General features: G+C 40.7%; 1 protein-coding gene across 1 annotated transcript in view; it reads right to left on the reverse strand.

Annotated features, from left to right (window-relative positions):
• Nucleotides 1-427: 427 nt before the first annotated feature.
• The window catches only part of LOC146785977 (uncharacterized), a 405,662-nt gene continuing 392,601 nt past the window's right edge, over nt 428-13,488 (reverse strand). Inside the window, exon 5 of the mRNA XM_085633125.1 lies at nt 428-962. Within this exon, the coding sequence (XP_085489251.1) occupies nt 641-962 (322 nt within the window). The 3' untranslated portion in view covers nt 428-640. The remainder of the gene's footprint in view (nt 963-13,488) is intronic.

Below are 13,488 nucleotides of genomic sequence, written 5' to 3' on the forward strand. Positions count from 1 at the left end.
GAGTCATTATTACAAGGGTTGATTCTGACAAGTAGTCATTGGGAGGGCTGATACAGTATTAAGCCAGTAAAATGCTCAGTACTTACAAGGAGTCAGTGTAAAGGTTCATAGAAAGTGGAGTCTGTACGAACGTCAGGACAAAATATGTCCAACAGATGATACACAGTGGCGTCATTCCAAGGGTAAGTACAATGAAATGTCAATACAAGGGCTGGTAAAGAGTGTACATGGATCACAATAGTACAAGAGAAGTATGTATGTATATGGTATTTGTATAGTGCAAACCTAGAGAAAAGGCAGCGGAGCATTGTACTAGGTCAAAGATAGGCATATGGTCAAAGATTGATTGGAGAAGTAGCTGAGTTGCAGATGGTTAGTGATGTCTTATAATAAACACATTTCTCTGAGAAGGATAAAGTCATGAGTTTTTATTTATTTAGCAGCTATATCATTTTGAATAGAATGTTGCACAAAAGAACATCACAGCAGACAATACAATCTAAGGATCACATTGTGAACATTGACAAAATGAGATGAACTTTGGCAGCAAATATAATCAACTCAGCACAGGACTATAAAATAATAAGAGACAGTTTAAATATGTATATTTACGGAGCTTTTTAGCTATGTAAGGACACGGTCACTCTTTGGTTTCAACAGTCAGAAGATGGCACTTTTGGGCTGTTTTACACTCCTGCAGTGAAGGGCTTGCCTGGACAAGTAGTGGGCGTGAGATCCAGTGAAGGATGAAGGTGAAAGGACAACTAGCTTGATGCAGTGGATGGTGATTTTGTGACATTAGAAGGTTCTGGTTGACAAAACTTAGAAACAGCAAATATGTATATCCACTAGATGAGTAAGAGTTCTCCCTCTGTTGTTCTCCACTTGTCCTTCTGCCTGCTTCCTTACCGCCAAAAGCCTCCTCCATTTCACCTCCACGATTTTCAGTAACTGCAAATGCTCTGCGGAAAACAAAATACAAGACAGACAATTACTCAACTAAACCTTATCCAGGGCAGTCTTTCTTTTCAGAGCCAGAGGACTACAGTTTTTTAAATTGTGTGTTCATTTTTGTATTTGTATAGTGAAGGCTTAACATTGAAATTAAGAAAGGTCCTGTCCACAATAGAAGCAGTACCCTAGAAGGACTGTTGAAGGGTTATCTTAAAGACGCATGCTACTAAAATATTGTAACCAAAATATCGTCTGACAGAAACATCATGTCCTAAATATCATTTACACAAATTTCAACTTTGTGGGGGTTAACATTAGAAAATCTACACCCAGTGGTAGAATACTTTTGTGAGATATATTTAGGAAACAATATTTCTAAAAGGCAATATTTCTGCTAACCCAAAACCAGGATGAAATATTAGTGAAATATGTAGGGTGGGGTTTACCACCACAGAGGTGTATAGTTGTAATCCAAACGTCAACACTTGACCACAACGGCTGATCCTGAATACTCTATTTTACCTCCATGTTCCTTACTTACTTTGCATGATAATCTGATAATCTGGTGACACAGGCAAGAATTCAGACCCAGCACCATTTGGAAATGAGGTATATATGTCTACACTTGAATGTTCAATACATATTCTGTAACATCCAAGTAACTTGCGAAGGAAGAAACATATGTTTCCCACTAGCTCATCATATGTGCTCCTTCCTATATTGAATAGACATTTTTGCACAATGTCAAATCGTTTCTAAAGAGCAAGTGGGACAAGGTGCAAGCCCCAGTGCAAATGGTAGCCATGGGCAAGTATGTGATGGCCCATGGAGAGATATTTCATATTGATTTCAGGGATGAGCATGCTTTGGGGCGGCCGAGGAGACATTCATGCTCCTGTGAATCCATGGCCCCTTCTTGTGTGTCACAACCCCAAGTCAGGCCAGGGGACAATCACCCCTTGCTGCAGTGTCAACAAGAGCCTTAATCCCAGAGCTTGAGGGCACGCGAGTGATAGTGCAGGAAAAGTTATTAAAAGTGACAAATAAAGGATGACAAATAATCAATATAGGCCCTGTTTACTGCTTGCACAGACTAATAGCAAGTAATCACACCTCCACATGGAGGCCGAGAAGCTGCCACTGGACTTTCTCTGCTTCAAGGGAGATTCCTGCTAAGTGGGGCGGCTCCTTATTAGGGCCATGAGCCCTGGGGACATTACTCAAGGGCTGTTTTTTATTAAAACACAGCAGTTACACTGAAGATGCATCATTTTTTCAGAACACTTATATCATAGATGCACATATCCTGAAGACCAGAGAGGTGACAGTAGGGTGAGTGAGAAAGAGTATGCTCAGATATTCATGTGACTCTCTTCTGGCATCCACTCAGGTGTTCCCATAGGAGAGAGATAGCCCCTACTAATACAGTAATAGAACAGTACCCCATAATAGTGGAAAATCCAATGGCAACCTTTGATTTTAACTAGTGTCCTATAGGAAACTGGCACAGGTTTTTAGTGAAAAGATGTTCTTGTCTGTGCATATGGGTGAGTAGTTCCTCTCTACTGGCCTTCAATTGACTCTTTGGGGTGCTTGCTTGCCCTTCCACTAGCCCAAGTAATACAATCATTTTTCCACTCTTTCCCACCCTTCTGTTCTCAAAATATAAAGTTGAGTCCTTGAAGATTAGAATTTCCATGTTGGTGCATACCTTGGATTCGAATTTGTATGTTGGTGCATACTTTGGATTAGAATTCTTATGTTGTGTTACCTAGTCCAGCTTTTCCTTGTGACTTGACAGTCGTGCAAGAGAAAAGTTTGTTAAATTAAATTCATTGAAACAATGGTGAAAATAAGGAATATGCGAAACCACTGCTAATTTCCAGATTTTCAAGCGAAATCCCAGTTGGAAGAACTTTGTGACCTTTGTGTATTTTTATTTTTTAATACATTTTTCTAAGAAATGCTTTCCGCTTAAATTTAAAACAAAATCTAATTCTTCATGTTGTATCACAGGCACCACATGGATAAAAGCGATGACCACATCGCGAGGAGTTCCCCAAACGTGGGTGCCTGTGGAGACGGGGGTCCTCGGAAAGCTGACTGTCCACACACGCACAAAAGGCCAGAGGGTGTGTGATACTTTCCAGGGCACACCGAGGCGCCGCCTGCTCTGTGTAGGGCACATGAACAGCAGTGGCACATAATCGATAGGCGAGGGCCAGCTGTCACTGACCTGAAACAACTTTTCCCTCAGAGAAGTAACCAGACTTGGCACTTCAGATGTCAAGGTACAAAATGCCTCGTCGCCCTGGGGCCCTAGTGAGTTGGAGAGTGTGCAGGCAGGTCAAAATCAGTGCTGAGATTCAGACTGAGAAACCCCACTCCTGGCCACCAAAACAGAAAGTGCTACATTGGCACGGCAGACTCTGTGAGAGGGGGGAAAGCATCTAAAACGCCCAGGATAGGACTTCTTTTTCATTTTTAATCCTTACATAAAACTCACTACAATTGCAGGTATTTCTACAGTAGTGAGGATAGTGGCACTTTTTTTGGGGGGGGGGGGGAGGGTAATTTTATGTAGCACGAGCTCGACCCAAAGGTATCAGGTATAATAGTGCTTTGCATTAGCACAAGGTGCGTTACAGACGGACACATTCATTTTGTTAGGCACGAGGAGATTAAGTGATTTGCCCAGAATCACAGGAAGTTGAGCGTCCCTGCCAGGACTCAAACCTGGTTCCCCAGCTTCGAGGTCGACCACTCTAGCCCTTAGGCCACATCCTTATCTTGTCCCAAATTACAAGATTCTGTGCCTGGGGCATTTGCTTCATAATTATAGATCTGCCACATAATCCATCATTTTCTGCATAAATCGCAGAATTTATTTTTAGAAAAAATGTCTAGCTCAAACAGATCAAACGTTACTCAAAAAACTATCACACGCATTGCCACATAGTGGCAGGCATCTTGCTGTGCTTAGGTCCTTCCCTGCCATATAGTTCCAGTACCTCTAGCCCGCTTTTTTCTCAGTAATCATCTCCTGTATCTTTTCGCAGACCATATAGCGCCGTGACACTCTTGAGTAGCCGGGCGCTCTAGAAATCCTTTCTGATTCATAATTAGTTCATGGATTGAGAAGGGCAGAAGTAGCATCGCCCACACAGCTGGTTGGCAGCCCCCAACCACGATATATCACATGCATCTGAAAACCTCTAATGGAGGCATGGGACTTTCCATAGAACTTTAATGCAAGAAACATGGTGGCCCTGTGGATGTTCTATTTACTTCTCCTTTCTGTTTCTTTTAAATCTTGCAGTTGGGTAGGAGACAGGAGTGAAGTTAATGGGCCTTCCTTTCCACAAATATAGCGAGTGGGCGCTGAAGTCTGACAATACAGAGGATGAATGTCGGCCATGACTAGTTAATTTTGGGTGAATTTAAGCTATGGTTGCATTATCCTCTGCAGGTAGCTATCTTAGAACTGTGGGTGGAGAAGGAAGGGGAAAGATAAGAGAAAAGGAGTTGCCTGATTGTTCCACATCCACTGCCTTTATCCTCATACACTGAATATTCCATGCACACCGGCCTCCTTCTTTCATTGAATGTCATCTGTTTTATAGTCTTTATTATTGAACCTCAGGCTCCAGTGCTTAATTTGTAAAAATATAAGTGCCAGGGCCCTCTTCAGCAGGTCACTTTGACTTGCACCACCCATTGCCCCTGCCAGTGCTGTGAACTGCAGTAGCAACACAACTACTAACCATCACACTTCTACAAGAGTGACACTTCTGACTATTCGAGGCCTCCAAAGTTACAAGGATGACTTTGGCGGCTGGTAATAGTCCTTTTTCATTTATACTGAATTAATAAACAACTGTTGTTATGCTTTTCTCTAAAGGAGACAAACATGGTCACAATACGGCTGACTGCCATTAGTGCCGGTGTTGACAATTAAGTGCCGGTGCCGAGCACCGGAAACCACCGGCTCAAATTAAGCACTGACTGGCTCACTAATGCCCTTTATAAACAAATGTAATCTGAGGGCTGTCCTTGAATAGAAAACAAGTTTCATTGTCCTGTCTTGTTTAGTGTGTTGCTTAGAACAGTGACCATGACCGGTGGAGCTGTCCCACGCAGCTATAGAGGAGTTTGGCTCTGGTTCACCCCTCGGCCGTCACCTACCCAGCCGGACGTCGGACACTGTTTTTCCTCGTCTCCCCGTTGTGCCTCCTACGCCCCCCCCCTCCTCTTCCCTCCATCATTCTCCATCTACCTCCCCTATTCCTTCCCTCTCTCCCCTAATCTTCTCTCCCCTTGCCTATTTTTTTTTCTCCTCATGTTTATGCTATGCTTTTGCACTCATGTAATTCCTGTAACTACGCTTCAGTAACTGAAGTAACTTTGTAGCCATGTTCTGAAACAATTTTTCTTCCTCATGTAAAGCGCTGTGATACCTCCGGGTCTAGCCAGCTCTATATAAAACTTTAAAAATAAAATAAATAAATAAACAGATTTACTGTTTGAGGAATCGGTACGCATCTGCTGACGGGCACGCGTACAACTCATGCTATAAAAGATTCATTCTCTTGCTATACGCGGAGCACCTATTTTGTTTATTGAAATATCATTCCACATGGCCATTACACCACTCGCTACATTGCTATGACAGACTCTGTGAATGAGGTGCCATCAACTAATACCACCATACCAGTACCCATCCTAGTACCTGCTAACTTTTTATTTCTTCAAGTGACACTTCAAACAGAAGGGCCCATGTCTGTACTGTGTTGATGGTCCTTCCAACTAATCAGCCCTCCATATTGTATACAGAGATATTTCCATGGGCTATTGTGGAGAGATGCATATTGCATTTCAACTTGTTTGGAGCTCTTTTTATGGAGGGATTCAATGAATCCTCAAGCCCCAAAGTAATCCTGGAATCATATATACTAAATAATTTCTGATTACACACAGTATCCATCTATCTATCTATCTATCTATCTATCTATCTATCTATCTATCTATCTGTCTGTCTGTCTGTCTGTCTGTCTGTCTGTCTGTCTGTCTGTCTGTCTGTCTGTCTGTCTGTCTGTCTGTCTGTCTGTCTGTCTGGCTGGCTGGCTGCCTGGCTGGCTGGCTGGCTGGCTGGCTGGCTGGCTGGCTAGCTATCTATCTATCTATCTGTCTGTCTGTCTGTCTGTCTGTCTGTCTGTCTGGCTGGCTGGCTGGCTGTCTAGCTAGCTAGCTATCTATCTATCTATCTATCTATCTATCTATCTATCTATCTATCTATCTATCTATCTATCTATCTATCTGTCTATCTATCTTTCTTTCTATCTATCTGTCTGTGTTTCTGTCTGTCTGTCTATCTATCTACCCAGCTGAGTATCTCCCGTCTCTGTCAACTCAATCATGCCAGAGTTATGAATTGACAAGGATTGTAAAAGATGTACACCTGGGCCTTTGAATGTCTTACGGTGTCAAAAGCTGGGGGGTGATTTGAAGTTTTTTGTTTTTTTTCTGCTCCCTCCTGGATTTCCTCAGCAGAATTTCACTACTGTATTACTCTTTCAGCTTGTGGAGACAGTGATCCTCCTAGAGAATTCCCCAGGTGGTAGACCCAGGCTTCCTCCCATTTGAATCTGCATAATAGCTAGAATCTAGTGAACCAAAAGGTAAACAGAGGGAGAACCTAAAGTGAAAAATAAAATAGTTGCCATCAGTAGCAGGTAGTACAGCTGACCCAGTTACAAAAAATGGACTTCTGGCAGGTCAAAGCAGGGTTCATGAAGACATTTCCTGAAGGTGAACAGCCTTTGCAATCAATATATATATGGTGGCTGGATGTAGTCTGCAGACTATACACCAAGTAAAGTTCAATGCAAGATCATTCTGCAACGTGTCAACAAATTAGAAATATACATTGTGAGTCTAAATGGTGAAGGTAATACCAAGTTCATTAGCTAGTCAATATTGAACTGGTTGAGACCAACTGAAAGACAAGCAATGTGTGAGACAAGAACGGGACATTGTCATAAGTTGTGTCCCTGCATGGTTGTGTGCTTGGTTGTGTGTGTTTCCAGGCATATAAAGTAGGGTGAGTTTGTGTGTGCAAGTGCTTTGTGCGTGTTGGTGTTTGCATAATACATGGGCACTCATGGAAGAAAAAGAGAGAGTTTTTGTGAGCCGTGTGTGTGTGTGTGTGTGCGTGTGTGTGTGTGTGTGTGCGCACGTGCATATCTCCATACACAAATAAAGGATGGCAAGAGTGTATGCTTTCATGTGTGATGCACATGTGTTTCTTTTTAAACATTTTCCATTATTCGTTATATGCACCAGAGAGTAAAAAAGTAAAACTCAACAAAGGTTCTTTCATTCAGACATAGATGCATTTAAGGAATGCAATAATTTAAAGTACTAATGAGAACAATATGTTGACAGATGCATTCTGCTGCTCCCATGTGTGGCACTTGAACCTTGGTTACTGAGGTATTAGAATGATCAAGAACACTTCTTCCAGAAATAATGTGCATAGAAACAAGGTAGTGCATAATGCCACTGTCAGCAAAACTGTTATTTTAATTTAGTAAGTTTGTTAACTACTTTATTTATTTACAATGTCCGGTTATACCAAACACCTAGCTTCAAGGTGGTGGAGTGGTAAGTATAAAAGGGGTTGAGGTGGTTTCTGATGAGGTGATGGTGTCTATTATGGTGGAGGTGTCAGGTGATATGGAGGTATGGAAGGGAGCACTGTGTAAATAAATGAATATATGTGTGTGTGTGTGTGTGTGTGTCTGTATGTGTGTTTGTTTATAAATCTATATTTTATATATATATATGTACATATATATTATATATGCATATATCTGTGTGTATACATAGCTATGTGTATATGTGTGTATGTATGTGTGTATATATAGCTATATAGATATACCAGCTACAAGCGTACAAGGAGTACAGCACTCACAGGAGATTTCTGAACCAGAATTTATTGGCACAGAACACACACAAGATGCGTTTCGGCGACTGCCTTTCTCAATACAAAGCGGCAGATCGAGACCACACCATTAAATACATTTACAAATTCATTGGTGATTACGGGGTAATACAATCAACGAAGGACTGCCTTCCCTGTTTCAACCATTTCGGCCATCTTGAAACATGCAAAATGACATTCATTAATGCAGTTTACCCAATGCTAATTCATTCATTGAGGAATAATTCAGCCCTGAATGGGCTTTCAATGTACAAGTCTATTTACATAATTAAATGAAAATACAGAGATTATAGATTATGATCATTGATTTTATATACACACACATGCAGATATATATATATATCTCCACTCCAATCCTGCTCCATACTTGTTCCTATATATAGGTGGGAGCCTTGGAGCTTTGAAAAAACATATATATATATATATATATATATATATATATATATATATATATATATATATATATATATATATATATATATGTTTTTTCACTAAAAAAGCAAAGGTTACAGGGATGTTATAGTTAGGTTCTGAATTTACACGCACAAAACCATAGAAATTCAGAAGTTATAGCTGGAGCTATTTCAAGTATTTCAAGGTAACTATAACTCATGCCCCTGTCATGCACAGTTTTCGCATCAATAATTTCAATGCAAATGTTGTAGTGATGATATCAATGAGGCTATAGAAGATGTCTTCAATGATGTAATATGTTGAGGTAATTAACTCAAAGAAGAACTGGACAAACATCCTGACCACAGTGAGATCAAAACAGCCTTGGAACAGATGGAAGTGAGACTAGATAAATATGAGACAGAAATTAAACAAAAGAAATAAACGCAAATTTTTGAGAGATAAACAGGACTATGCCAGTGGACGAATTCTGACCTTCGGAAGAAGATACGACGGGGCGATAAAGCAATTCAAACAAATGGGAACAATGAGGCAACAGGAGGCAGCATCATCGGAATCCGGCTTGGACATCTATTCGGATGTAGAAGACCCACAAGGTGGCCAAGGAAGAGCCCCCCTCACTTTCAAGCCCCTTGAAGAATACCGTTTTTTACAAAAAAAAATGACACTCAGAGCGAGGCCTCCGGAAAGGGGAAGAGGAAGAGGACGAGGAAGAGGCACAAGCACAAGAGAAAACCAACAAGGAGGGGAGGAAGAAAGCACAAAAGACACAATGCCACATGGGAGAACAATGAGGCAGACGAAACGGAAATGAAGGGTGAGCAGAACCTCACAGTTGTTAATTTATCCTCACATGAATTGACATTGGCACAAAAAACATTGCTCGAACTAGGCCTGACCTTTTGTCCAACGGCCAATTTTGACTATAGTAAAACCAGAATTGATTTGTTTTTGTTTGTACGGAAACTCAAACTTATGAAAATGTTTTTAAACAAAGAGAACGTGCCATAGAGGGTGCATGTAGAATGACAAAGGGAAATGAACAACCGCCAGAATTACTATGTTTAAATGACATTGAGGGACTAGCATGCCTAGCGGAGTTGGGAGGAGAACTAAAGGAATGGTCGGATGAACGTGATCTTTTAGATCAGATGGGTTGTGACACAAAGGGTAGAACTCCAACGATGTTCAGAGCTAAATCCACCTTTAACCCCAATTTACCACAGGACAATTTGGACACCTTCCATGAGGTGGTTACACGAGACCTCATGAAAATCTGGAGCAACAGCAAAAACAGACATGCACACAACCTCACTTTAGAACAGCGTAGAGCCCTAGGAACACTAAACAATGACCCCAGTTTTGTCATCAAACCATCGGACAAGGGGGGGAATATGGTCCTGTGGGATGTAGAACTATACAAAAAAGAGGCCATGAGACAACTTACTCTCTCTGGTAACTATGAGAGAACTAGTAAACTGAGATATGATAAAGCCACTAGCTTTTTCAACAGCAAAATTGACCACTGGAAAGATCAGGAACTTCTTGGGGAACAAAAATACAAATTTCTCTACAAGAAACATCCCACGGTAGCATGTTTCTACATGCTACCAAAAATACATAAAGACAAGAACAACCCACCGGGTAGACCTATAGTATTTGCCATTGGGAGCCTGTTGGAGAATGTATCCATTTTCCTAGACTCCTTTCTTTTCCCATATGTCCTTAGCCTTCCCTCATACTGTAGAGACAGCACAGATTTCATCAACAAAATAGAGGGTATCACATGGCAGGAACAATATTGGCTGGTGACAATAGATGTAGTGTCACTGTACACTTGCATAAAACACGAGGATGGCATCAATGCCTGTAAACACTTCTTTAGGGACAGATCGATCTTCCTTTTTGAACAAACCTGTATCCTGATTGAAATGCTAACCCTATGTCTAAACAATAATTTATTCCTTTTTGAGGACAGGTGGTACAAACAACTGATTGGTACTGCTATGGGAAGTTGCTTTGCGCCGAGCTATGCCTGTATGCTAATGGGTTGGTGGGAGAAACTAGTGGTGTGGAGTGAAGAAAATGAATACCTGACGCAGCACATTGTTCTCTGGACCAGATACATTGATGATATCTACATGATTTGGGGTGGTAGCAAACCTGAGTTAGACTACTTCCTTAAGAAGTTAGATGAGAATGAAGTGAATCTTTGGTTCACACACAAATGTAACAAGCAGGAAATTGAATTTTTGGATGTAGGCATAAACATTAGGGACAACAAGATGTTTACCAATCTGCACAGAAAAGCCACTGCAGGAAATAGTATTCTTCATGCTAGCAGCCACCACCCACCCAGTTTAAAACGCAGCATCCCTTATGGTGAGCTAATAACAGCCAGGCGCAACTACAGCAGTGATACCAGTTATGAGAAAGAAAAGAACATAATGCTTAAGAGATTAAGAAAGAGAGGACATCAAGAGGAAGTTAGGCAAGTAGCGCGCGACAGAGTGGCAGAACAGGAAAGAGCAGCACTTCTGATAAAGAGACCTAAAAATGAGAGTGAGACCAACGTGATAAGGATGATAACTGAGTTTAACGTGGAGTCTAACTCTGTACGTGTGTGCCTCAAAAGACATTGGCACATTGTTAAAAGTGATCCAGTAATAGGTACCAAAGTCAGGGAACACCCTATGGTCACATACAGAAAGGCATGCTCCATCAAAGATATGCTAGTTACCAGCTACATGGATCCCAGCAAACAACACTCTTGGATACAACAGCAGAAGGGTTTTTTCAGGTGTGGGAAATGTAAAGCTTGCAGCACTAGCAAGAATAGGAAAACCTACCCTTTACCCACTGGCAAAACAGGGACCATATCGAAATTCATGAACTGCAACAGTGACTACTGTGTGTATGCGATAGTATGCCCCTGTAACAAGATGTATATAGGGAGTACCATTTTCCCTGTAAAGAAAATAATCCTGGAGCATATCAGAGCTATTAGGAACAGTGACTTAAGCTACTCTACTGCTAGACATTGGCAAAAATACCATGACAAGAATCCTAACACTTTGTCTTTCTTTGGTGTTGACAGGATGGCCACTAGCCCCAGAGGAGGTAATCGCTAGAAACAACTGCGAATCTTGGAGTCGAAGTACATCATACTTCTCGACACTAAGAACCCCTTCGGCATTAACGAGGATGAGGAACTCTTTGTCCATATAGGATAAGTAGCACCTCCGTTTGTTATTCTCTGCTTCTCTGCTTCTCTGCTTCGTTGGTGAAACAAATTTTCTCTGTATACGCTGTGCCCCGAGGAGGGCCCTCCATCGGGACACAGCGTGAGCAGGTTGGAAAAATTCACATGAAGTCTGACCTGCTATGTCGCCCACACCAGGGGGAGGCATACCTTATTCCCTAGCTGCATAACCAGTGCATCTGGTGGCGCTCCTATTTCGCCTTGCCTAACCTTCAGTGATGTATAACTGACGGCCCACCCAGCCTGCATTTTTTTACCTTTTTTCTTTTTCTTTTATTCTTTTTTCTCACAAATGTTGTTAATTGAAACCACTCACTTGCACCATTTCACCCCACATCATGCACTTGCTAAGTATCCCCTGGGGGTCCCTGCGAGTCAATATAGGGATGCTTTTGTGAAAATTTTAAAAATAATCATTATGATTTTTTCTCTTTCTTTTAAACTAAGTTGGACTACGTATGCGAGGCAATGGAAATTGTAAAGATTAGTGGACGCAGACACAGTCTCATAGCTGACTCTGGCCACAGGGCCACCGCAGTATAGGAATGTCTTTAATGGGTTGGGCCACTTGGCCAGAATTGAACATTTACAGGAAAAGACAATCTATAAGTTAATATGTTTTTTTTTCTCCTGTACAATTCAATATGTGATGAAAGAACAATGTACATTTATTTTTTCTGATGCCTAACATTGACAGAAATCTCTTTACATGCACGTTTAAGATAAACTACAAAAAACAGTATTTTTTCCATGTCGATACCTCGCAGTGGTCCTTCTTCTCTGTTTTGCATATGAACTGTATAATTGGTGATCCTCTGTGGTTTGACATTGGCCTTGTGACGAAGATCACCAGATCGAAACGCATTGCCAGTAAATCTTATTGAGTACATCGACTCTGGAGTGCGAGTCTTTAATTTTCTACCCGACTGTGGGGAAAACTGAACATTTCATATGTTTTTTCACTTTCCAAGGTAGGTTATGGCTTGTATTAAACTGTTTCTAATATCTGTTTACCACAAATATCTAACAGGTTCTTTATTTATTGAATTTTGCACTAAAGGGTGTACTTTTATTCTTCATGTTTACAAACATGCTCACTCTTGTATATGAAAGAGCTACACACCAAGATTTTAAGTGGTTTGTGAGGAAGGTGATGGTGTGACCATGTTTAGTTTGTTTATTGATTCAAATGTTCGGTCTTCTAAAACCATTACACCAAAACAACTTATTTTACACACTTAGAGCATCCTAATAAAAAACATTAATAGGAGGTTAAAAACCATTTATCCTTATTCTACACTTAGTGAACTCAAGTCCAATTTATATTGTCCATAAAGTGCTGCAACCTTAAAAATCATCTTCACCCTTAAAACCATGTATAGGAGTTTTGATTCTGTATATATTAAACATTGATAGACGACTTGCTGCTCCCTATCGTTAAATGAATGTAATATTTCCAATAATTTTAAAAATCTGTTTGAATTTCTTCTGGGATTCGACACAATTCTTTTAAATATGCATTCAAAAATGTTACCCCCTGCAGACCAAGGGGATCGAGGATCTAACTAGGTGATTACAGCTTCTCAAATCTTCAGGTTTATAAATATTTATTTTAAAAATAATGTTCTTTCTTTTAATATCTTTGGACAAGCTCAGAGAATATGTAGTAGATATTTACATTTGTAATCGCACAGTCTGCAGTCTTTTTTTTTTTTTTTTGAAAACCTTTATTGACAGTTCAATAAGAACAAGTATGGGCCTACAACCCCCCGGGGCCGGCCGCTAAGCAATCAGAGCAATAACGACAAGTATAAACACACGCAGCACTTCAGGGAGCAAAATCGTACTGCTAATA

The sequence above is a fragment of the Triturus cristatus genome, chromosome 11 (assembly GCF_964204655.1).
Source record: "Triturus cristatus chromosome 11, aTriCri1.1, whole genome shotgun sequence".
In the NCBI taxonomy this organism is placed as follows: domain Eukaryota; kingdom Metazoa; phylum Chordata; class Amphibia; order Caudata; family Salamandridae; genus Triturus; species Triturus cristatus.